Here is a 23,192-nt window from a genome sequence, read left to right as displayed (position 1 = left end):
GCCGGTACATTACTACACATTTACTGAGCACCTACTATGTACTTTGTTCCAAGGGGTGCTATGGGAGAAGGCTAAGATACAGTCCCCACCTCAAAGAACTACCACTTTTAGCAGTAGCAGCCGCAGCAATAATAACACATTTAATTGGACCCGCTCTGTGCAAGTAAGGGGCCCAGGGGTCTTACTATGCTGACACACATCCTACTGTGACACTGACTGGATTATATAGCTCAAAAGATCTTAGTCAAACAATGTGTTTGAATTCTCCTTAATAGGAAATGAATGCGATTATTTTACTGTATTTTAACTAGAAACTGAATCATTCACAAGCATTCATCGGGTGCCCAAGATGAGCTCAGCACTGGACATGCTCCAATTGGCAATGCAGGATAAGTACAGTGATGTCAACGGCTCCATTCCGCCATGTACCTACCGTTAGGCACATGCTGGACCACGCTTCGTTTCTCCATCAGTTCTAATACTCACACAACCCTGCAAGGTACATATAATTATTCCCACTGCACAGATGGGGAAAACTGAGGCTCAAGGATGCTAATTAGCGAGAAGAGGACAGAAATGAAATTCAAATCAAGATTAAAAGTTTATTCTCAAAGATCAGAAACTGCCTAAATGTCCCCAAAACAGGGGTTGAAATAATTAAATTATGATACCGCCATACCATGGAAACCCATGCAGCTGTTAATAAAGAATGAGGCATGGGAATGCAGACTGGTGCAGCCATTATGGAAGGCAGTGTGGAGGTTCCTCAAAAAATTACGAATAGAATTACCATATGACCCAGCAATCCCTCTCCTGGGTATATACCCCAAAAAATCTGAAAACATTTATACATAAAGACATGTGTGCTCCAATGTTCATTGCAGCTTTGTTTATGGTGGCCAAGACATGGAAACAACCAAAATGTCCTTCGATAGATGAATGGATAAAAAAGTGGTATATATACACAATGGAATACTATTCGGTGGTAAGAAAAGATGATATAGGAACATTTGTGACAACATGGATGGATATTGAGAGTATAATGCTAAGTGAAATAAGTCAGACAGAAAAAGCAGAGAACCATGTGATTTCACTGATATGTGGTATATAAACCAAAAACAACAAAAGAACAAGACAAACAAATGAGAAACAAAAACTCATAGACACAGATAATAGTTTAGTGGTTACCAGAGGGTAAGGGGGGTGCGGGGTGGGAGATGAGGGTAAAGGGGATCAAATATATGGTGATGGAAGGAGAACTGACTCTGGGTGGTGAACACACAATGGGATTTATAGATGATGTAATACAGAATTGTACACCTGAAGTCTATGTAATTTTGCTAACAATTGTCACCCCAATAAATTAAAAAAAAAAGAAGAATAAGGCAGCTCTATGTTATGTTAATCATAATAAACAATCACCAAGATGTACCAAGGGGGAAAACGAGATGCAGAGCTACACTTGTGTAAAACTTCTATGTCATAACATTCTGGAAGGACCCACGACTGCTAATGGTGGCTACCAGCAGGGGGAGGAGCTGGAGAGCTCTGGGGTGGTGGTATCTTACTGGATACCCTTTGGTAGTGTTTAAATTTGCTGCCATGTGCAGTTTACCTTTGAAACATAAATGCATCCATACTTTTAAGTCCCTGCTCTGTCCACTTCCCCACACATGCCTCTTGGATCACCCTCTGTGCCCTGAGGAACTACCTGGGGAAAGAAGGCAGACCATGTGGGAAGTGATTAAATGGGGGTGAATGGAGGGAGAACTCAGCACTGCACTGAGGGTGCAGGGCACAGAGCCCTGGGCTGAGGGCTGGAGGTAACCGGCGTCAGGGCAGAATGATAGGGCAGGGAGGTGAAAGGGAGACCGGGCCTAGACCTGAGTCAGGCGGGATGAGGAGCTGAGTCCAGATGTCAGCAAGGCTGTGAGCATCGTGCCACCCAGGAGACGCACAGGAGTGGAGCAGGAAGGTCGTGAGTTCGGCACAGTCTGGGAGGACGGTTCCAGCAAGGGGATGGTGTCCTTGCTGTCATGCGGGTAGAAAACTCTCTCTCGCCTTCATCAATACCAGAAACCTTGGCTGGCCGCCAGTCTCCTCTGCTGAGCCATTGCGCCAATAAATACTTGTTGGCAGATCAATTAAACCATCTAGGAACTCGTCTGGAAATACAATTTCCCCAGCTCGATGCAGGTGGACAAGCCCTCTCTGCCAGTTAGGCCCAAGATCCTATGGCTCCCACTCTCCACCGCCCAGAAAATCAGCCCAGGACACCGACACCTGCTCCGCGGGCAGAATGGAGGCAGAGCTGGCCCAGGCAGCAGGGGGCAGGGCACAGGAGTGGTTATGATCTTGGGATAAGGAAGCTCCGCTATTTGTTAGTTGTGTGGGCAAACTCTTCACCTTTCCAAGATTCAGTTTCCTCATTTATAAAATGAGAATAATGACAGTCACATTGCCTCAGGTTTATTGCATGGACCAAAAAGATAAAATAAAATGAGTAAAACACTTGGCTCAGGGCATAGAACATGGGCGGTATCTTTAAAAAGTGTAAGTATTATGACCCCCAAATGAAAGCTACTCGGGACTCTAAGCCTGCCTGTCTAGGTCTGTAGCTCCTCTCAACTTCCTGTGTCACTCTCGCATCACTCACCACCCAAGAACTCCAAGACATGAGACAAAGCCCATCTGTCAGCCTTTCTGGCAGCTCGCATAGAGAAGGAGCTGGGAGCCTGAGCTGAGGAGCCATTCCTGAAACCAACTCAGAGCAGATTCCAAAGGTCTGGCCTACCCCAGGGGCTGAACCTCACAGCAGTTGGGACATTTTCAGTGACATTATCCCTGTTAGCAACCAAAGCCTGCCTAATTCACAGCCACGGCTCGGGCTGTCTTTATGCAACTAGCTTTTCAAACGCCCTGCAGAGCGTTGTGCTGAGCCAAGAGCTTTGAGGGCTGGAGATGAAGCTGGTTGGGAAGAGGAAAACTACAGGGACAGCAAGCCTCTGGGCCTCACCCAAACTCAGGGCTGAAGGAAAGGGTCCCACCCTTGACTGCACCTGGCGGTGGAGTAGCTTCTCCTGTCTTATTCTGCAAACATCTCCACAAGGGGCCCACTGGACCAGTCTGGCTCAGTGCGAATTCTGGTTCCGCCAGTTACTAGCTCTGTGACCTTCACCAACTTAATCAAGCTCTCTGTGCCTCAATGTCTTCATCATAAAATAAGATGACAATACAGGTAGGAGCTCGAAGAGTTGTTGTAAGGGTTGAGTTAGAATTTGTAAAGTGCTTAGAATAGAGGCCAGCACAGACAAAGCACGGTACAAATGTTAGTTTTTAGTGGTGTTGTTACTACTGTTGTCATTTTTTTGGGCCCTGGACCTCGTCATCTGGAGACAGCTTGCCCACTTGTCAGGCCTCAGTTCCTCTCTTGTCAGCTTACTCAGGTGGCAGAGCCCCTGGGTGTCCTGCAACTCTTTGCAGTAAACCCAAGATGCTGAGCGGTTTCACTCCACAGCAGAGCTGAAGAAACCCATTTGCAATAGAAAAATGCACTTCCAGGAGCTCTTGCCCTCCACAAACACATACATCAGAGTTAAACGCAGTTAGCCCTTTCTAAGTCTCGCCTTTACAGTCATAAAAATTCAAAAATTGAGAAAATGGCAGCCATTAATTCGCTTCCTTCACATTAGAAGAGAAGCCTCTATTAAGGCCACTTTTGTTTTAATACATAGGTGACCCCTAGGACCTGGCCCAGCGTACTTAGTTAATGAAAGCAGTGAGCACCGAGTGCTGTGTTTCTGCTCTGTGACAGCGAGCTTTATCACACCCATTTTACAGAAGAGAACAGTGTGGTTCAGAGAGGAGGTAATCATTGTCCACGGCCTCCTGGTGAGTGCTGGGGTCTCTGGAGGGGCCTTGGGCAGAGTTCTGCCCCCAGGATCTTGTGGGGAACCAACCCTAGAGAGCAGCCCCATCTTTCTGCCCCCCAGCCCATCTCTAACTGCTATCCCCCACATCCCAGTAGGGTCTGAGTTTGGGGACCTGCTATCATTCTACAACCAATGTTGGCTCAGAATTCTTCTTAGTTATAGAACCCCATTTGGGTCACATTCCCTGCCCAGAGACTCCCTAGGGTCAAACCCTGCCCAGGGACCCACTGGTGAATATCAGCCCAGGTCACCAGGGATAGGCATCACACAGTCCTTTTGCAACCAACGCCTGTCAGACTCGACTGCAGCCTGTCCTACAGTCCACCCTGTAGCCAGGGCTTGTTCCACTAACCATGGGCCTCTGGAAGCCCAGAGAAACTGAGCCTCAGCCCCTCCTTTTCTGCAGTCACAACCTGCCAGAGATAGAGAACATTACTCCTATGTGGAGAACAGGTCAGCGCCATAGCAGGCAAGCCAATCCTCTTGCCAAGTGAGAGATGCCACAGGCACACATCACATGACACCCTGGTCTCCCCTTGACTCCTGGATGGGCATTCCAGCTTCAGCCAACCTGAAAAATCACTTGCATTCGGGAGGAAGATGGAACACTCCAAATTTCAGTCTCCCCAACTTTCTCCAGCCACCTAAAGGATCCAAGAGCTCAAAATGCCCCAAACACAACTGTCCTTCCCCACCCAGCAATGCATTGAGTACACCATGGCTTAACTGCTCCCAATCCTACCATGTGTGGGGGAGCCACTGGCTGCCACCTTGTTAGCACCTTAGCTTTGCACCTGAAAACCAAGCAACAGATTATCCCCCAGTGTAAATCAACACCCAAGAGGAAGGCCACCTTGAGGGCCCAACTCTTGGCTCAGGTAGCTCCCTCTGGATAGGAACGTCAGGCTTTAATCCCAGCTGCCATATTATTGGTGCCACTGCACACGATCTCATGGCAGCTATGAAAGGGACCTGATAATGTCTCATTTTACAGATGAGTCGTAAAGCATTAGAGTGACTCACCAATGACACAAAACCACTGAGCACTGGGGATGAAGTTGGAAATACTTGCAAGTCACGTCAGACTCCAGAGCCTTGGTACACCAAATCCACCCTTCCAGTCCCGTGATCAATTCTGACAAGCAAATTTTCCAATTCCATTTTAAAAGACTGGTGTTAGTGTTGGTTTTCTCAGCACTGGAGTTTGCCTGCTCACCATGTCTATGAGGGATCCAGACATTCTCTACGAGGAACTGGGATGACTAAACTAGCCTTCTCAAGACACACTCATCTGTGCCTCGATTCAACCAGATAATCAGAGAAAACAGAACAACATTGTGCCATTCAATGGCGATCAAAGTCCAACAACCATGCAAATGAGATATGAGCAAGAATGTCGCTAATTATACCCGAGAGCTGAACATACCAGCCACTGTCTGTTGGCCTGCCACCTTGGAAACGGTCAAGCCACCTTGTACTTGCGTATGTGTAACTCTAACTTGAGTAAAATCTTGTTCTTGACTTCTTTTCTGAAGTGTTACTCTCGGTACCCCGAGTAAAGGAGGATGCATGAGTAAAGAGTGGGCTTTCGGAGGCTGACAGACCTGGGTTGGCCCCGTTCTGGCTCTCCTTACTCCGCTCTTCAGTTTTCTCATCTCTGAAACGGGCAATTACATCTCTCATTTAAATGAATAAACTGAAATTCTGGCTTTAAGCGCTCGCCTCTGTGAGCTTCGTCAGGACATCTGTTTGGACAAGGAGTGTGTGTGAGTCTACAAATTCCCACTCATCATCTTGGGATAGGTGGCCACCTGTCCAGAGGACACCCTGCCTTCCCGAGTCGCTCCTTCCTAAAACTAATAACCGTTTTTTGTTATTATGACTTTTAAGCTGCCTCCCAGGACAATTGTATGTATTAAATGAGAGAAGGCTTTACAGTTGTCAGAGGTCAAACCCAGTAGCCTGTGGACTTGTCTACAAGGTTGTTTTGTTGGCCCACGTGGTACTTTCAGCAGCAGCGAACTTTAAAATTGGGATAGTTCAGAAAATCTAGATTTCTGGGTCCTCTTGGAAAAATCAGAAGATTCTACAACTTGCAAGCTCTCATTCCCATGAGGTGGTTAGCAGCTAGAGGGAAGAAGCAGCTGCCCCCTTTGACAGTTCACGAAGAAGAGCTAGAATTCGGGTGCTCAGCCCTTGCATACAGAAGGTACAGAAGGTCGTCAATACATGATAGCTATTACCATTACTTATGATTTATCCGTAACTCAGACGAATTCAAGTACAGGGCCGGGAACTTCTACCTGCCATTCTCTTCTTGCAATGAGCATGAGGCTGGGTACATACAACACAACATTTGGCATAAACTTTATATAGACTAAAAGAGTCATAATTAGTGTCAACACTAAAAGCCTTATTAGGTACCACTCACTGTTGTAAGCACTTCACATACATTATTATCTTATTTGAGCCTCACAACAACCCTGGCCAAGATTACTACATTGTACCACTTTTGCAGATTGGGAAACTGAGAAACAGCCCAAGGTCATCAGTAAGCCCGCAGAGGAGAATTAAGAATCAAACCCAAGAGCCTGGTCGCAGAGTTAATGTTCTAATCACTACACATGGCAACATAGTCCCAAGTGCTGATGGAGGGCAGGGCCTCACCTGCCTCCCACCGCCTTCCCCAACTTAACTCCTGTAGGGACAGGCGGGCTCTGAAACTCTCTGCCCCTCCCCCCCCACTGCCACCCCCACCTGGCAGCACTTACGGTCAAGGCCATTGATGTAGCGCATGGTGACTTCACAGTGGCCCCACACGGCACTCACTACCGGGTACAGTTTCTTGCCCTTGAGACCACGGAAGGCCACGCCCAGGTACTGGCCATCCACGACGAAGCTGAGCGTGCCCTCGTCCATATCCAGCACTACGAGCAGCGAGTCCGGCAGTGCAAAGGCCTCCTCGGGCCCCAGGAAGGCCGGGTAGGCCACTCCGGGCCGATTCTTGCCGTCGTGGTAGAGGCGACTGCGGCCCAGGTCCCAGCCCCACGACTCAGCGTCACTGCCCACCAGCGCCGTGTAGCCCACTGAGTGCAGGGGTGCCCGAGCCGTGGCCACACCCACTACGGCATGGGTGCCCCGCTGCCGAGCCGGCCAGTGGATCTGCCAGGCATGCAGGCCGCGCGTGTGGCCCACCTTGCCGCGGATGCCATCAGTGCTCTGAGCCACTGGATGCCGGTGGAACGTGAGCCGGTCATCATCCTTGACGAAGACATTGAGTGAGCGGTCCTCGGGGTTCCACGCATGCCGCAGCTGCACAGCCAGCCCCGCCGCCGGCATGTCCAGCAGCTGGTCCAGCCGCGCTGGCCTCCCGGTCTCCTCTCCCCGCAGCTCCCGCTTGGCCGGCCGCAGTGCCGGCTCTCGAACCTCCACTGACTTGAGGCTCCCCGAGAGCTTCTGGCCCATGGTTCACTGCCAAGAGGGGCCACCGCTGCAGGCCACCGCTACCTCGTGGGAGCTGCCACTCCCTGCAGCCAGGGATGGGCCAGGGGCCTGGAAACCAGGCTTTCCGACGGTACACCTCCACAGCCTCTACCAGGCTGGGGCAAGGGCCCAAGCTCCTGGAAGGAAGCAAAGGGCACAGGTTATAACAGCAGCACCAACAGCCATTTATGCCCATGCCATGGCTGAGCCCTTTGCATATATTAATAATAATGATTAATTAATATAATATCAGGCACTTACCTTGTACTTGCCATATGCCAGACACTGTTCTAAACGATTTAGATTTATTAGCACATTTAATCCTTTCGACCTCCCTATAAGACATGTACATTATTATTCCCATTTTATAGATGAGGAAACTAAAAAGCAGAGAGAGGATAAGTAGTTAAGCAAAGCCCCACAGCTAATAAGGGACTGAGCCAAGATTCAGCCTGGGCATCCCAAATGAACCATTTCCCTTTGGAGGGGCAAGCTCTTTCTTGGGGCATATAAACAGCATTAACTATGGACAACCTCCTCTGAGGCAGAATCCTAGTTTTCAGGGATGGGGACTCACCAACCAGAACCCAGCATTCTGGGGTGGGCCCTGGTTGTGGGTTGAGATGAAGAGCTGAGCCCTGCAGCCCATCCAGAACAGAGGCCTGTGCCCTCCCCACCCTGGCCTGAGTGCTGCTAGGCTCAGAATAACGTCCCCTGAGACAGACCTAGAGGTAGGTGTTTTTCATTCTCTGCTCAGCCTGGCCATGACCTTCCACCCAAACAGTGGCACACGCCCAGCCAAAGCGCGAGTGGAGAGGGAAAGAACCCTGCAGCCACACAGCACAGGCAAGGATACTGTGGATTTCTTTCTTAACCCTCCTATTTTATTCTCACCTCCCATTTTCTTTCCTTTCTATGGTCAGACCCATAGAAAGGAAAGACCCTTTAGCTCATGCCAACTCCATCTAGAAAGCTCTGGAAAATGTTTAATTTGGAGGAATACCAGAACACATAAAAATTCACCACAGTAGACAGTTCTAAGATAGAAGAATAAAGTTATGCCTTTTCATATCCCAAATCACCCAAAATAAAGGAGAAAGAGAAACAAATGCAAATTCTATCTCTGGCAAAACTAGAACATATTTGTAACTGGAACCATGACTTATAAAGAGAGGCTGCCAAAAACAGTAAAGGACTGCCAAAAGCAGTGAAGATCAAACGGGGTGTGAGAAAGCACCTACAGAAGACACCTGTGGCTACAGATCTGGGATAGAGTTGGCAGATTTCTCTTAGCTGGCACTCCCGGAAGGAAAAAACCAATGACTCCTAATCAGCAACAGTGGGAATAGGGTATGTGGTCTGGCAGTGGGAGCTGCCTCTGACCCCCAGGTCACCCCGGGGCACGGACATGGACATAAGGCCACCATCAGGATGGGGTGGGCTCTCCACGGGAAGGTGAGCGGGAGTCGGGGGGCTAGAGGAGGAAAGAGGAAGCAGGGCTAATGAAGAAAACCACAGGCCTGCCTTCTTCACAGGGAGCAATGTGTTGGTGAAGCAGAGCCAGCGAAGGGCCTGAATTGGGGAAAGCCTATAGCTGTGGATCTCTGCTGTCTGGGTAGAAGCTAAAAGAAATCACTGCCACAGTCCTGTGAACAAAGTTACCATGAACCCGGGAGCCATCTGCTCTCCTAAAATACTTCCTGGCACCTCCTCTGCACGCACCCCCTGCAAAATGCTGATCTGAGAAGTTTCGCCTGTTTCAAAGAGGGACCAGCACACAAGATAGTCAAAGATGCTAGCGGAGAAATAAAAGAGAAAAGGAACAGAAAAAAATATATATGGTAAACCAAGAAAACTCACCTAAAAAAACAAAACAAAACAAAAAAAACTGTCACAAAGCAGGTAAAAATTGTGACCAAATTTGTAAACTAATTTTGCGATCACTGATTTCAGAAGGGAGGCGACTTAGTATAGATTTAAAAAAAAAAAAAAAAAAAAGATTAATACATTTTACACAGTTATAAAGGCTCCCAAAGAACTAAAAGTAAAATACAAACCTTCCAATTGTCAGAAGGAATACAACACAAAAGAAAACTGACCATAGCATGAAAAGATTTTGTTTTAAGAAGCAGTAGAAACAAAAAGACAAAGACACAAAATATGATAGGAAACTAAGACCAAAATACTAGCTATGCCAATGAATGGCCACAGAACACTACTAAAAAGAAAGAATTCTAAGATTGGAGAACAAGACAAAACCTTCAACAGTTTTTTCCCATAAGAGAAATCCCCAAAACAAAGTAATCAGACAATTATAAAATAAAGAAAGAGCAAATATATACTAGGTAAATGCTACCTCAAACTAAACAGACCCCATAACCTTAATATTAGGCAAGTAGAGTTGAATTCAAGGCAACGGATTTTAAATGAGATCAAGAAGAACACTTTACAATAATAAAGAATGATCCACAGTTGAAGAGCTAACACACCCAATGACAGCACCAAAACTGAGAGCAAAAGCTACAAGAAACATAAGGAAGAGGAAGGTGATTTTAATGCACTTCTTTCAGTTCATGATTCTTCAGTGGACCAAATTAGGTAAAGACATAGAAAAACCAAAATTGCATAATTAATAAGATAATTTTAATTGATTCATGTTTCCAAAAAAAATTCCCATATATCATTAGGCCACAATAAAAACTCACCAAAAAAGCAGGAATAATAATCTGCTACATAGAAGAAAAACTAGATATCAATCACAAAATTATGGATCACAAAACCCTACCACTTGAACCTTTTTAGAAAACTCTCTTTTAAACAACTTAGATCACAAAAGAAATCTATATAAAAATTGAAGGATATCTAAAAAATAAGAATAACAAAAACCATTCCATATAGTAAACCTGTGGTCCCACTAAAGTAGTGCTCAGAGGATATCATGACTGTTGTACTTATACTAGCAAATAAAGAAAGAATGAAGATACACAAATTGAGCATAAAATAGAAAAATAATAGAACTAATCAAAAAATCTGAGAGCTGATTCTTTGGGGGAAAAAATACCACAAAAACAAAACCAAACCAATAAAACATATAAACCATTAATTCAATCAGTTAATCTATATTATATATAATATTGTTATTATATTATTATCTATTATATTTATCATGCTGATAGAATGTACTCTTAATATGATGTAATGAAATAACACATTACCTCTATGGTTTTCTGCCTCTGAACCCTTAACACCAGTCTAATCATGAGAAAAACATAGGACAAATTCCAACAAAATTCCTAACCAGTGCTCCTCCAAACTGTTGACGCCATTAAAGACAAGTTTGAGAAACTGTCACAGCCAAGAGGAGCCTAAGGAGACATAACTACTAAATGTAATGTGGTACCTGGATGGGATCCTGTAACAGAATAAGGACATTAGGTAAAAATGAAAAAAATCTGAATGAAGTATGGTCTTTAGTTAACAACAATAATCAATATTAGTTCTTTAATTGGGATAAATGTACCATACTAATGTAAGATGTTATAACATGTAGGGGAAACTGGGCGTGAGTATATGGAACTCTGTACTATCTGCTTAGTTTTTCCATAAATCTAAAATTCTTCTAAAAAATAAAGTCTATTAATTAAAAAACATTAAGTCAATTTCTAAATTTTAGAACGTAGAAAAAATGTACAAAAGCTAAATATCACCTTCTATCTCATTAACCAGATATAAGCATTGTTAGCATGTGGATGTATTTTTATTTGTCTAAAAAATATTAGTGAATTTTCTTTTTAAAAATTGGCATCATGGGCCTTTATTCAGGTTATCTCACCTAAAATTTAATAATTAACATTTTCACATAATACTAAATACACTTTAAATGCATGGCTTCAATGACTAAATAGAAAATAAGACATAAAAATCATTTAATCTAATCATTTAAAAGAGAAGGGCAGAAGATACAAATATGTAAAATAAGAAATAAAAACGGGAAATAACCAAATGGCATAGCAAAAAACACAAAAGAGTTAGACCTGTTATAACAGTGGTTTTCATATGAGGAGCTATGTGCGACACACATCATAAATAAATATGACAAACTCCTACCAATGAGTAAGAAAAGACTAACCCAAATATAAAATGTGACAGGATACAACAGTTCACACAAAATGAAAAACAAACAGCTCTTTTGAAAAGATGCTCTATCTACCAAATATTAGGTTGGTGCAAAAGTAATTGTGGTTTTTGCATTTTTAGCGTTTTAAACCGCAATTACTTTTGCACCAACCTAATACATACTAAAAGAGAAACGAGTTCGAGTTGCCATTGTGGTGTATCAGATTAGTGAAGATCAAAAAGTTGGATAACACCTTCTTGGCAAAGCAGACAGGCTCATACACTGCAGAACTGAAGGTAAAATGGTGCAACCTCAGCATATACCCTTTGACCTAGCAAGTCCACTTCCAGTAGTTATTCAGATAGGCTCTCAAATGTGCAAAACGACATATATATGTGTATATATGTATACCTGTAATATGTATTATGTGTGTATTATATAATATGTAAAGCATGTCTATGCAAATTATTATATATATTACATATATAGATATGCAGCTTTGTTTGTAATAGAAAAATATTGGGAGACACCAAAACTAAAGACAGAATAAAATTTTTTTTTGTTAGAAGTTCTGCTTTTATTGCATTGAAGACTGTCAGTAAGACTATAAATGATAGTAAATCCATATACTGGAATGTTATGCAGCTGGAGAAAAGAATGTACTAATATAGAAGATCTAACAGATAGATGAGGTCACACAAACAAGGTAGTATGAATTGTATGCTACCATTAATATGGAAGGAGAGGGAGGGGAGCAGGGAAGGAAGGGAGGAAGGGGGTGAAGTATTTAACCCAAAGGGTTTCACCCAGCCCTTGAGCCTCAACCAGGTTATGAGAAACGCAAGATAACAGGTGAGAGGTGCAGGGCACATAGTGCAGATTTAATCGTTCGAACCGACACCCCCACTTGGGCCCTCTCGGGAAGCTTGTACAGACTGTCCACGGGTGTCTGACTCGGAGGCCTGGAGTGTTGGAATCTGCCACTTTTTAAATTCACTTCAAGTCACCTTATGCTCCCAGACCAGGAAACTAGACAAACGAGGCTCCAAAAGGATGCAGCCCTGCCAAAGTCACATATCTAAACGATGGCAGGACTGGTCCCACCCTGAGTAACCTGAACCCAAAGTCCCCATTGCGTCCACTCCCCTCTGCTTTCTCCATAACCAACCTTAAATATTTGCACTCACTCTGTGCCAGGTGGCATGACGACTGCTTCACAGGAACTATGAGGCATGTGCCCCTTTATTCAAAAAAGGAAACAGGTTCCCAGGGAGAAGTTCCCAGTAAGCGGCAGGGCTGGAGGGGCCCCAGGGCCACAGGAGGACAAGCCTATGCTCTCCCAGCTTCCTCTACCCTGTTTGGAACAGAGCCTTTTCATGGCACTAACTGTAATCAGCCCTGTATGGCCCACTCAGGACATTTCTAAGGGACATGTCCACAACCATGCTAACTTTATTGTTGTCACTGTGGAAGAGACACCGTTAAGGTGTTTGAAAGCAACAGCCCAGCAGCAGCCCCGGAGGAGACTCATGCTGGGTCACTGAGGGCAAGGTACTCTCCCTCTTGGCCACAGTTTTGAGACCTCAAGGCTTCTCCCGTCTCAGTGGCTGGCAGGGATCCAGAAGGCCGCAAACAGTGGGGGTAGGGCAAGGTGGACATAGAACAGACAGCCCCTTTGCTGCTTCCCCACAAGCTGGGGCCGAGTGCAGTGCTCATGTCCACTAACGGCCATCCACTGAGGACAACTAGTGACAGCGCTATATAAGGAAAGGGTAGGGTTTGAATTCCTGCCGGTCCATTGGGCCCTGGGCAAGGACTTCACCTCGCTGAGACTCTTCTGAAAAGTACTGCTAACTATGAGCTAAACTTGCCTGCCGTGGCGAGGATCGGAGCAGACATCTGTAAAGTCTGGAACGGCAGAGCATCCAGTAGGCACCCGGGGAAAGTTAGGTGCTCCTTTAAACTGTGTATGTCCTCCAACATTGCCATTTCTCCACCTGCATCCTAACGAAACAACCATGGGTGTGCCCGAGGATTCAGCTATAGAAGCGAAGGGCACCGTGGTTCATAGCAGCAAAGGATGGAGAGCAATGTAAATGCTCAACAGGAGAGTGAAGAGTCTTATTCAGTGGGTCTCCTGCTTCTAGCCCAGACCGGGCCTAAAGGGAGGGCTCCAGTCTGCCCTTCCGTGCCCTGCACCCAGCTGGGACTCACTGCCTCTGTACTACTCGCCCTGGAGAAGCTCCAGCTCCTACAGCCTCCTGCGACTGGTGACTGAACTACCAAATGAATAAAAACGGGGCTAAGTAATTTGGTTTTAGTCCCATGGACCTTGTCCAGGGCAACAGCCAAGATCAGAATCGAAAAACAGAATGACCAGCTGAAAGCAGGGCCAAGGCCAGAGCTGGCAGACAGGAAGTTAAAAATGCAGAGTCCCAACACCTAAACGAGCGTCACAGGTCAAACTTCATGTCTTTGTCCAGCTGGGTGGGGCCCCCATCTGTCCTTTCTCACCTCACCAATCCTGCCTGAGAGCTCCACCTCCTCCAGGAAAGCTGCCCTGTTCCACCAAGCCTCTAGGTGCCTGCCCCAAACCTCTGTCCATCCGAATCAGCCAGGACTTTCAGGTCCTGCTCATCTGCTTGTTTCACCCTTGAGAGTCATTCCTCTGATGACAGGAAGTTTTTACCTGGGCTTCCTCGAGTGCCCCATGCACAGACACAGGCGCAGTGTTTTGAAGACAGGGCAGAGTACACGTCAAGGTGTGGAGAGGAGATGCTGGCTTCAGGAAGATTTCATTTTTGGCTTTCTATAAGGGATATGGCAGGAATAGGGCCAGGGCTGGAATCAGGAAGTGGCAACACGGGACCTAGTTCTGCCATAACATGGTTACCACCTCTGAGCGGCTGCCACTGGTCTGTATCCAGTCTGCCCCTTTGTTAGATACCGCTGTGCACCCTTCCTGCTTCTAGTCCTCATTTACATGTTCAACAGATATTAGTAGATGCCTTCCATGTGCCAGGCTCTGTGCTGCTAAGAGCTAGGGACACAGTGGTGGCCAAGTCAGGCTCAATCCCTGTCATCTCCCTCCAGCCAGAGGCAGTGGGCGCTTGTCACATTTCTCTCTTTGTCTCCACCACAGCCTGTGGCACTGGGCCAGTGACACCAGAGAGACAAGAGAGTCTAACTTCCTGATAGTACCGGCAATAACATCAGATCTCAGCCCAGCAAGCAGAAGGCATTCTGAGCAATGCGTAAGTGTGGGTCCCCCCCCCCCCGCCCCAAACTAAACTCAGTGTCTCAGGCCTTGCTTGGATGGGGCTGCTTAATGACATTATCTGGAAGGATCCGCCCCAGGACCTCAACGATGGCAGAGCAAGAAAACGAACACTCAAATTGCCACCTGCCCTTCCTAGGACCCTGGCAGGTATCACAGTCGACAGGGAAACGAGGAGACGTGAAGTGTTGATGTCGCACTGCTTACGGAGCCTCAGCGGTTTGCAAAATGTGCGTCTCCAGGACCCGAAAGCCCATTCTCAGAGGTCTGGCTGGCTGGACTTACGCAGGACGGGTTTGCCCCATGGCCTGACTGCCGCAGGAATTGGTAACAATGGGGTGAAAGGCCCTCTGCCCAGCGTGGCCTTCGGCTTCAGACTTGCCAGGATAGTGGGTGGATGTAGATTTCATTCTTTCATTTAAGCAGCAGTACTGACAGCTCCCTGGGATCTGAGGCTACAGGACAGTCTAAGACCCAATCACTTCCCCTTAGGGAGAGCTCACACAAAGGGGTCAGACCCCGTGGCAGGTCTGAATAATCACAAGGACTGTAAAAAGCAGTGCAGTTTGATGCCACTTGAATTCCTTTAGTAGACCATATACTGCTTTCAACTACATACTACATACAGCACTTGTAAAACACACATCTGATCTAATCATGCTCTCTGATTAAGATCCTTCCCAGTCTCTCCATGGCTTTCAGGATCAAGTGCAAACTCCAAACCCTAACCTGCCCAAAAGGCTCCACCGTTCTTCCCTGGCCCATCGTCCTCCATGCACGCCTTCCCTGCCTCTTCACCAACCTGCCTGAATTTCCCTACAGGCACACGTAGGCCCCACATCCATGTCCTGACATGCTGCTGCTGTGGTCCTTTCCGTCTCCCTGCACAGCCTCCCCATGAACACATCCGGGGAATTCATTCGCCTCAGGTAGCCATGCCTCTGGGGGCGCTCCACTCCCTCCCCCTGCTTCCAGAGGTCCTGCACCCGTCTCCACCACGGACTTATTGCAAGGGGCCATGACATCTTCTTAGCTGTCTCCCTCCCCCCAGACGGGGGACAAAAAAGAGCACGGTTGAGTCTCCTCACTGGAGTCTCCAGGACTCCGTACGGTTATGGTTCAGAGAAAGTGATGGGTGAACATCTACGTATGATGAGCAAACAAATAACAGCAACCTGCTGCCTTAGAAATCACCTCACTGAGGCAGGCACTGGGAGCGCGGTCCTCATTCCTCAGTTTTCATCTCTGTACAACTTGTACAGAAACAATGATACCTACGTGGACCTGGGTCGACTGGCAAGTTTTTAAGAATTTCTTGGTACAAATATTAAGTAGAGAGGCTGTTGTATTAAAAGATGCTCATTGAGAATGAACCTGCCAATGATGAATGAGCTAAAGAACCCCCCTCCCCCAGGTTTTATTCACAGGCGTCCATCCATTAGCTTTTCCCGTTATACACATGCATGGAGCTCATGCTACAACGGGCTGGGCAAGCCCTGCCTTCCCAAGAGCTCACAAAGAGAGCCATCTGTCCACTTCCAGGTGGAACCGTCTCCAGGCTGTCTTCCTGGAGCGTGAATCAATGAGGCTTCCCTGAGCCTCTCCTTCTTGCGGGGTTTCCATGGGAATCCTCCCATGCCTGACTGAGCCAGGAGCCCCCACGGCGGAAGCTCAGGCTGTCAGCCAGCAAAAAGAGCAAGCAAGGGATGGGATGAAGGAGGTTTGCTGGCCAGTGACCAGGCCAGCATGCTCTGCAAGGTCGTTTGAAAGAGACACACCTTCCTGGCAGGCCTGGTCAAAGTTGCAGCTGCCCCAGAGGGCTGCCCCAGGCACATGTGGGTTGTTCTGCAAGACAGCTGGCCTCTGTGAGTCCCAGCATGACTCAGGCTGGAGCAGAGCTGGAGATGGGTAGGGGAGGGTGCTGCATAATGGGACCCTCTTGGGAAGACTCCTATGAAGAAAACACAATAATCTTCACATCCAGGCCCTCATTTCTCTCCCAAGCTGAATTCTGCCCAGTTGGTATATAACCGGTTGTCTAAACAATCAGTCTGCCTACAAGGAAAGCGAACCTATTCATGCCTCAGACTTGATCTGGGATATCATAGAGGGGACCTGCTGGGATTTCTCTGAAGGTCCCTCTGTTAAGCCTGAGGGGTTTCTGGGGTCATATTGGAGATGGTGGAAGGAGACTAGAAAGGAAGAGGGAATGGTGAGGAAGCAGGGAGACAGGGAGATCCAGAGAGAAAGGAGAGAGGCAGTGCCAGGGGGGAGGGAGCCACTCGGCCCCAGAAATCTGACTTGCATATCTCATAGTGTGTGGCTGACAGGTGAGATGTCTCTGTCGCCCAACTAATTGGATTAGGCCTCACTATTTTTTCTGAAGAAGGCAGAACTCCAGGTTCACTACAAATGACATTTCACAGAATTAAAAGCCAAGTGGGTAACTTTGGAGCAGCTCTGGGCCTCTCCCTCTGCTCCTACTAGTGCATGTAGGGCTCACAGCAACTTCCTGCCACCTCCTGGCTCCAGGGTCTACCTTGCCACCCCATAAGTGTGGTGTCCCTTAGGTCACATCTTCTACTTCTGCTCCTGTGTCTCTCTCTTTCTCTCTATGTATCTTCTCTTATGACTGACATTTCCAGCCTTTGCAGGTTCCCCCAAACTGAATCTCCAGCTCTGCATTCTCTCCTCAGCATCAGACCCATCTACCTGGAAGCCTCTGGCCATCCCACACTAGGGCTCCTTCAAATGACCTTGTAAGCCAGCTGGCCTCTTTCCACCCTAAGCCTCTCCCTGTGGGCATACCCACCTTCTCCAGATGTCAGACATTGAGGGACCCACTGGCACCTCAGAATTCATACACCCAGGGCAGAACTCAGCCTCTTCCCTCTCTGGCATACCAGGTTCCTCTCTGCACACCCCACTTCTCATCTCTCAGTCTGCCTCATTCAATGTCTTCGACTTCCCTTGCCTGGATTACTGCAACGGTCTCCTAATGGGGCTCCCTGACCCTAGTCTGTGTCCCCCAACCCACCTTCCATGCTGCCAAGGGGTAAATCTGACCAAACTGCCTACCCATCTTCTCTTTCAACTCTCCAGGTGGCTTTTCCAGGGAGAAGTTGCACCCCTTAGCACACAAGCGTCTTCAAGACCTGCTGTGGCTTATTTCTTCCACCCCCAGTCTGCCAGCATGGCCCACCACAAACCAGTCCTGTCAGACTCCCCCTGGCACCACATACCTCGGTGTCTTGGGAGGCTTCCCACCTTCCCTTGTCTGGCTGACACTCATTCACCCCTGCCCAACCGCCAAGAAGGCCGGGCAGACTCTGTGGCTGCCCTCCTCCCTCCTGCACGCTCCCCTTTCTTGTTGTCGATGCCCTCATTCTTATGGTTGACTCTGATGGCTGTCTTCTGCACCACCTGTTGCATTTCTTGCTGGTGAGGCCATAGCCCCACTTAGGCTTTACCTCCTACCAGCACCCAGCCAGCATCTGCTACCTCTGGCTGCATTAGAAAGCACTTGTTGGATTGAAGAACAAATACGTACTCTAAAACTCTTGTATGGTTTGCATTTTTAACAAGAGACTTTTTTTTTCATAATTAAAATGCACATTTTAAATGGGGATTAAGTTCTAAATTCAGTACGGTGAAGCGAAAATCACATGCAATTAATCCTGCCCTGGAATGTCCTTCTGAAGGTCCGTAAGATTCATGATATGTGAGGTGGGTTCGCCATCCTCTTCCCGGAGGGTTCAGCGCAGACAACGGTTTTCCTACAGCCTCAGAACAGATCCCTCTTTCTTAAGATGAGCAGCAGCAGATAAACCAGTTGACTTATTTAGGGACCATGTTTTATTAAAAATATGTTGCTGTTTTATTTATTTTACACTGTTGATCTTTTTGACCAAGTATGTATGATTATGTTCACATAAGTTAAGTGTACACATTTATGTACTCATTTTTTAAGAAATGCCTATGAAGCAGAGACTTCTGGTAACTTTGCTCCAGCTCCTACCCCCCTACACCCTGCTTTTCCACATGGAGTAGTCTGTTCTAGCTGGGGGGTGGGGTGCTGTCCAAGACCCTTCATTCCTGTACCAACACAGAAGGGACCTTTTAAGAGCCTGGCTATGTGACAACAGGCCACCCAACTCGGAAAATTAAGTAGGTCCTGTCTTGTATGGTGAGTTATACTGGGTTTTCCCAATGGGGTGAGAATCTGCAGTGGCCCAGGCCTTGGCCACTTCCTAGGATAGAAGTGAAGCTCCCCCAAGGGCAAGCCGGCCTAAATGAGGAAAAGGAGCCAGTCTTAAAAGCCAGGGGGAAAGTAGTCTGGGGGGGAGGGAGGGGACAGGAAATGAAAAACTCCTTGGAGTATTGGAGCAAACCCAAAAAAAGCCAGGGGGTAAGGAGAGAGGAAAATGGTAAGAAAGAGGTGGAAGGGGCAGTAATCAGACCTGGATGGCTCTGGAGGCACCTAGATTTAATCCAAGGCACCCTGGAGAAGGTTCTAAGATAGGGCCCTATTGATCTATCTAAATTTTTAAAGGATGTTTCTCATAAATGGTTGATACTATTCGCTAATATGATATTTGAAAAATTGTATCTTATAGTTTTAGCTTGCATTTTTCTTATTGAGTGAGGCAGAGCATCTTGTCATATGCTTAAGTGTTATTTCCATTTCATTTTGTGTGTAACTGTTTATGCCTTTGTTTTAGGGTTTTTGCTTGCTGACTTGAGGAACCTTTTACACCTTAAAGAGATGAGCCTTTTGTGATAGGAGTGGCAGTTCTCTCCCCAGTTTGTCTTTTGACTGTTTATGGTGATTTCATTTCCCTGTAGAACTTATTTTTATATAATTGAATTTATCAGTCTTTGAAATAAAATAGAAATACAAACCGGAGAGATATTTGAGTGAAATCGCTGGCAAGTTGAATTTTGTTTGTTGTTTGCCAAAGCTAGCTTAAATGACTTTTATTACTTTTTTTTTTAAAGAAAGTTAAAAAAAAATGGAACTAATCAGAGGGTATGTGTCTCAGAGGACAATGCCATTGGGTAAAGCATGTTTATATCATGCTACTGACACATTGTCTTTCTACAAACTCCATTAATCAGCAGCACTTAAAATAAATGTAGGGTTTGGGGGATGAGGAGGGATTCTCTTAGCCCCAGAAACAGAAGCTGCATGATTTGTTTGGAGGGTAGAGGCCCAAGGTGGGACATTAGAGTGCACTGACTGATCTCCTCTTCCTTCGGTTCAGGGTGCAGTGACTGGAGGGAAGAAGGTGGGCAGATCCTGAGTTTTCCTTTTAACAGCAGTTACCTGAGACTCAGGCATAACGTCTTCCTGATTTAAGCTCATCAGATTGCAGGGGGGTAAGGGGTGGGGAGCTTGGAAGGGGGGGGTGGCAGAACACGGGTGGGAGGATGGGGGCTCAGATTCCTAGAGAGGAGAGAACTCCGACTTTCAACCCCAACCTCCCCCAGGAGGAGGAAACTGAGCTGGGAGAGATCAGAGTACTTGTCCAAGGTCACACCGCGGGCGGATGGTGGAGGCGGAATTTGAACTCAAGCCTGACTTTAGAGCCAAGAGCCCTCCACCTCCTGGTGACAGCGGTTCAGAAGTGTCCTCCTCTCCCTTCCAGTCTGCGATAGCCCACGCTGGGCCATCCGGGAGGCAGGGGCAGCCACTCGCCCCCCTCTCCCCTCGGCTTCTCTAGCCAGGGAGAGCTTCTGGGCTTGGCGTTCCCTTCTGGCTCGGAGCCCGTGGCGCGTCCTGCACTACCCGGACGTACACATTTGCCGCGCTCCAGGCTCTGGCCTCCTCCCTCCTGCTCAGACCCCAACCCCCAACGCCCTGTCAGTGACTCGCGGAGACCACGACCCCTCCCTTCCCGAGCACCGCCAAGTTTGTCTCCAAGCAAGGCCAGGAACTGCCCCCGCCCCCGAGCAGCGCTCGAGCCCAGCGACCAGCCACACTATCCAGCGTCAAGAATAAACGATAACAACAGCCACCACTTCACCAGCGCCTACTGCGTGCCCGGCGCTTGAAGTCCACAGCTCCGAATCCCCTCATACCCCACGAACATCCCCCTCCCCGCGCCACGAACTTATGGTCCTTATTACATAGACCAGGGAGCTGCTGCAGCTCGGGAAAGTTGATGGCACGCTTGAGCTCACACAGCTGATAATAATGTTAGCTAACATTTGACTGACTGCTTCCTATATAGCAGGCGCAGATCTATGTACGTTACAAGCACCACCCCATAGATCCTACCAGTACCCCTAAAAACGGGTACCATTATCATCCCCATCCTACGGGTAAGGCAACCGAGGTTTGGCGACTTGCCCAAGGTCACCTAGCCTGTGAATAACGGATCTTGGATCCAAATCGAAGGAGGGTGATGGGGCGGGGGGGGGGCAGATTTTTTGTACTGTCTCCATTACGCAGAGAAGCAGCGGGCTTCGAACCTGCGGCTCCAGGGGCCGGCCCCAAACGCCCCACGGCTCGCGCAAACCAACCAGCTCCGACTGCTATAGACGGCACAGAGGAATTCCCGGGGACCCGGACAGGACCCGCGCCAGGAGCGCCCGCTCTGGCGAGTACCGGCTGGCACGCGGTCCGCACGGCCAGATCTCGGCTTCCCGCTCCCGCGCGCCCCCGGGACGCCCCTTATCAGAAGCTGGAGAATACTCACCATAAAAGAGAGGGCAAGCGCCTGCCCGTGAGGAATCGCCAGCGCTGGCAGGTCCTGAGCTCTCGGGAGAGGCGTCTGCGGCCGCCGCCCACTCAGGGGCGCACCAGCGACCCTGAAGATGCAGGCTCGCTCCCTGGGTCTAGGGGAGCGTCCTCACGGCTGGTGCCCCGCAGCAGCGCCCCCTCTACCCCGCAGGGTGGCCTGGAGTTGGAGCGTTCTTGGGGAAGTTGGCGCTCGGGTGCCAGAGGTCAGGTGAGAGTGAGGAAGCGCATTCCTGCGCGGATCCCGGGGGCGCGCGGCAGCCACCTTTCTAGCCGCGCCGGAGCTCTGCGCGGGACCCAAAGGGCTGCGAGTGCCGAGCTCAGGACTCACGGGCCGCGCCTCGGCCGCTGGCCCTTGGAGCGCCCAGAGTCTTCCTCCGCTTCCTGGGCGCAAGCAGCAGTGGCTGGAGCTAGGGCCCGGGCCGGGGCTGCGGTGCGTTCATCGCCCTCCCCAGGGGCTGGGCGCCTTTGTGCGCGGGGCGCGCCGGCCGCCGCGGCTAGCTCTGGATGCTGCAGCCGCCGCCGCCTCCCCCTCCTTCTCCACCGCCGCCCGCTCCCCGCCTTCCCGGCCGGCCCGGAGGCTGCAGCTGAAAGCCGATCCGGCTGAGCTCATCCCTGAAGGCCACTAATCCAATAGCCGCGGAAGGCGCGGCCGCGGGGAACGCCCCTTCCCCCACCATCCCGCGTCCCGGCCCGTCCCAGCTCGGGCCGCTGCCGGCGCCGCCACCTTCCCGAGGCCACCAGCTGGCGGGAGAGGGAAGTGGAGCCCGCGCCCGCTCCCCTGTGAGGAGTCTGCAGCGCGGTCGCCATTCACCCGCTCGCCCGCGCACTCCCTCACTCAGGCACTCATTCATGCGCGTGGGTCCGCCTCCTTTCATTCAATCGCGCCGGCAGCACAAGGGTGGGTGCCCCTGTGGGGGAGGAGATACCCAGAGTCAATCCGCAGCTTTGACGACTTTACCCAACGCACGTGGGAAACAGCAGCTGGGGAAGGAGGATGGTTTAATATCCTCTTCCCCAGACACTTGTCCACACTTTATTTTTTAAGATCAAGCTCCAACTCATCACTTAAAGTCCAGTTTCATACTGCACTTGCGGCACGGAGCCTTCCCGGCCCACCCGAGGAGCAGGGAAACGAGTCTCGCTGCTCAGCGGGTTACCAGCGCTGAAGGTGGGCCGCTGGGTGGGCCGCAGCTTTGAGAGCTTGAGTGGAGAGATAAGGAAGAGGGCGTGGCCAGAACCGAGGCCCACAGGGTGCTTCTAGCGTCTGTGCTCCCTTGGAGAAATTTAAAGTTCCTGGTCTGGGAGGGCCTTCCGTGTTCTCATAGTTGACTTCAGTTCTATTCCACAGCCGTTTCGTCTGACCCCAGCCCTCTCTGTGCCAAGCACCAAAAAGCCTAGCTGCAGAGCTCCCATTTCATCTGGGACACTGACAAGGAAAGACAATCCAACCCTGCGAAGGCAATACTTTAATGGAGGCTGTAGGGCTCCTTTCCCGGACTGGGAAGGGCAATCTGGGAATGCTTCCTAGAGGAGGTGGCTACACGAATTAGCTGCTGGAGGCAGGGGGCCAGGTCAGTACCTACCTACCACAACATAAAGCCTGTGGTATGACTAGAATGTGAGCAGAAGGTAATGAGA

The 23,192-nt window shown here is 48.8% G+C and overlaps 1 protein-coding gene across 1 annotated transcript in view; it reads right to left on the bottom strand.

The window, feature by feature from the left end:
- The window catches only part of SPSB4 (splA/ryanodine receptor domain and SOCS box containing 4), a 76,094-nt gene extending 54,448 nt beyond the window's left edge, over positions 1-21,646 (bottom strand). The window contains exons 1-2 of the mRNA XM_033131527.1: positions 21,511-21,646; positions 6,704-7,552 (exon numbers count right to left, since the gene is read on the bottom strand). Coding sequence (XP_032987418.1) covers positions 6,704-7,397 — 694 coding nt within the window. The 5' untranslated portion in view covers positions 7,398-7,552; positions 21,511-21,646. The remainder of the gene's footprint in view (positions 1-6,703; positions 7,553-21,510) is intronic.
- Positions 21,647-23,192: the final 1,546 nt, after the last annotated feature.

This window comes from Rhinolophus ferrumequinum, chromosome 17 (assembly GCF_004115265.2).
Source record: "Rhinolophus ferrumequinum isolate MPI-CBG mRhiFer1 chromosome 17, mRhiFer1_v1.p, whole genome shotgun sequence".
NCBI classification, from domain to species: domain Eukaryota; kingdom Metazoa; phylum Chordata; class Mammalia; order Chiroptera; family Rhinolophidae; genus Rhinolophus; species Rhinolophus ferrumequinum.
Note: the sequence above shows the minus strand (reverse complement) of the source record. Positions and strands in the feature narration are given on the sequence as shown.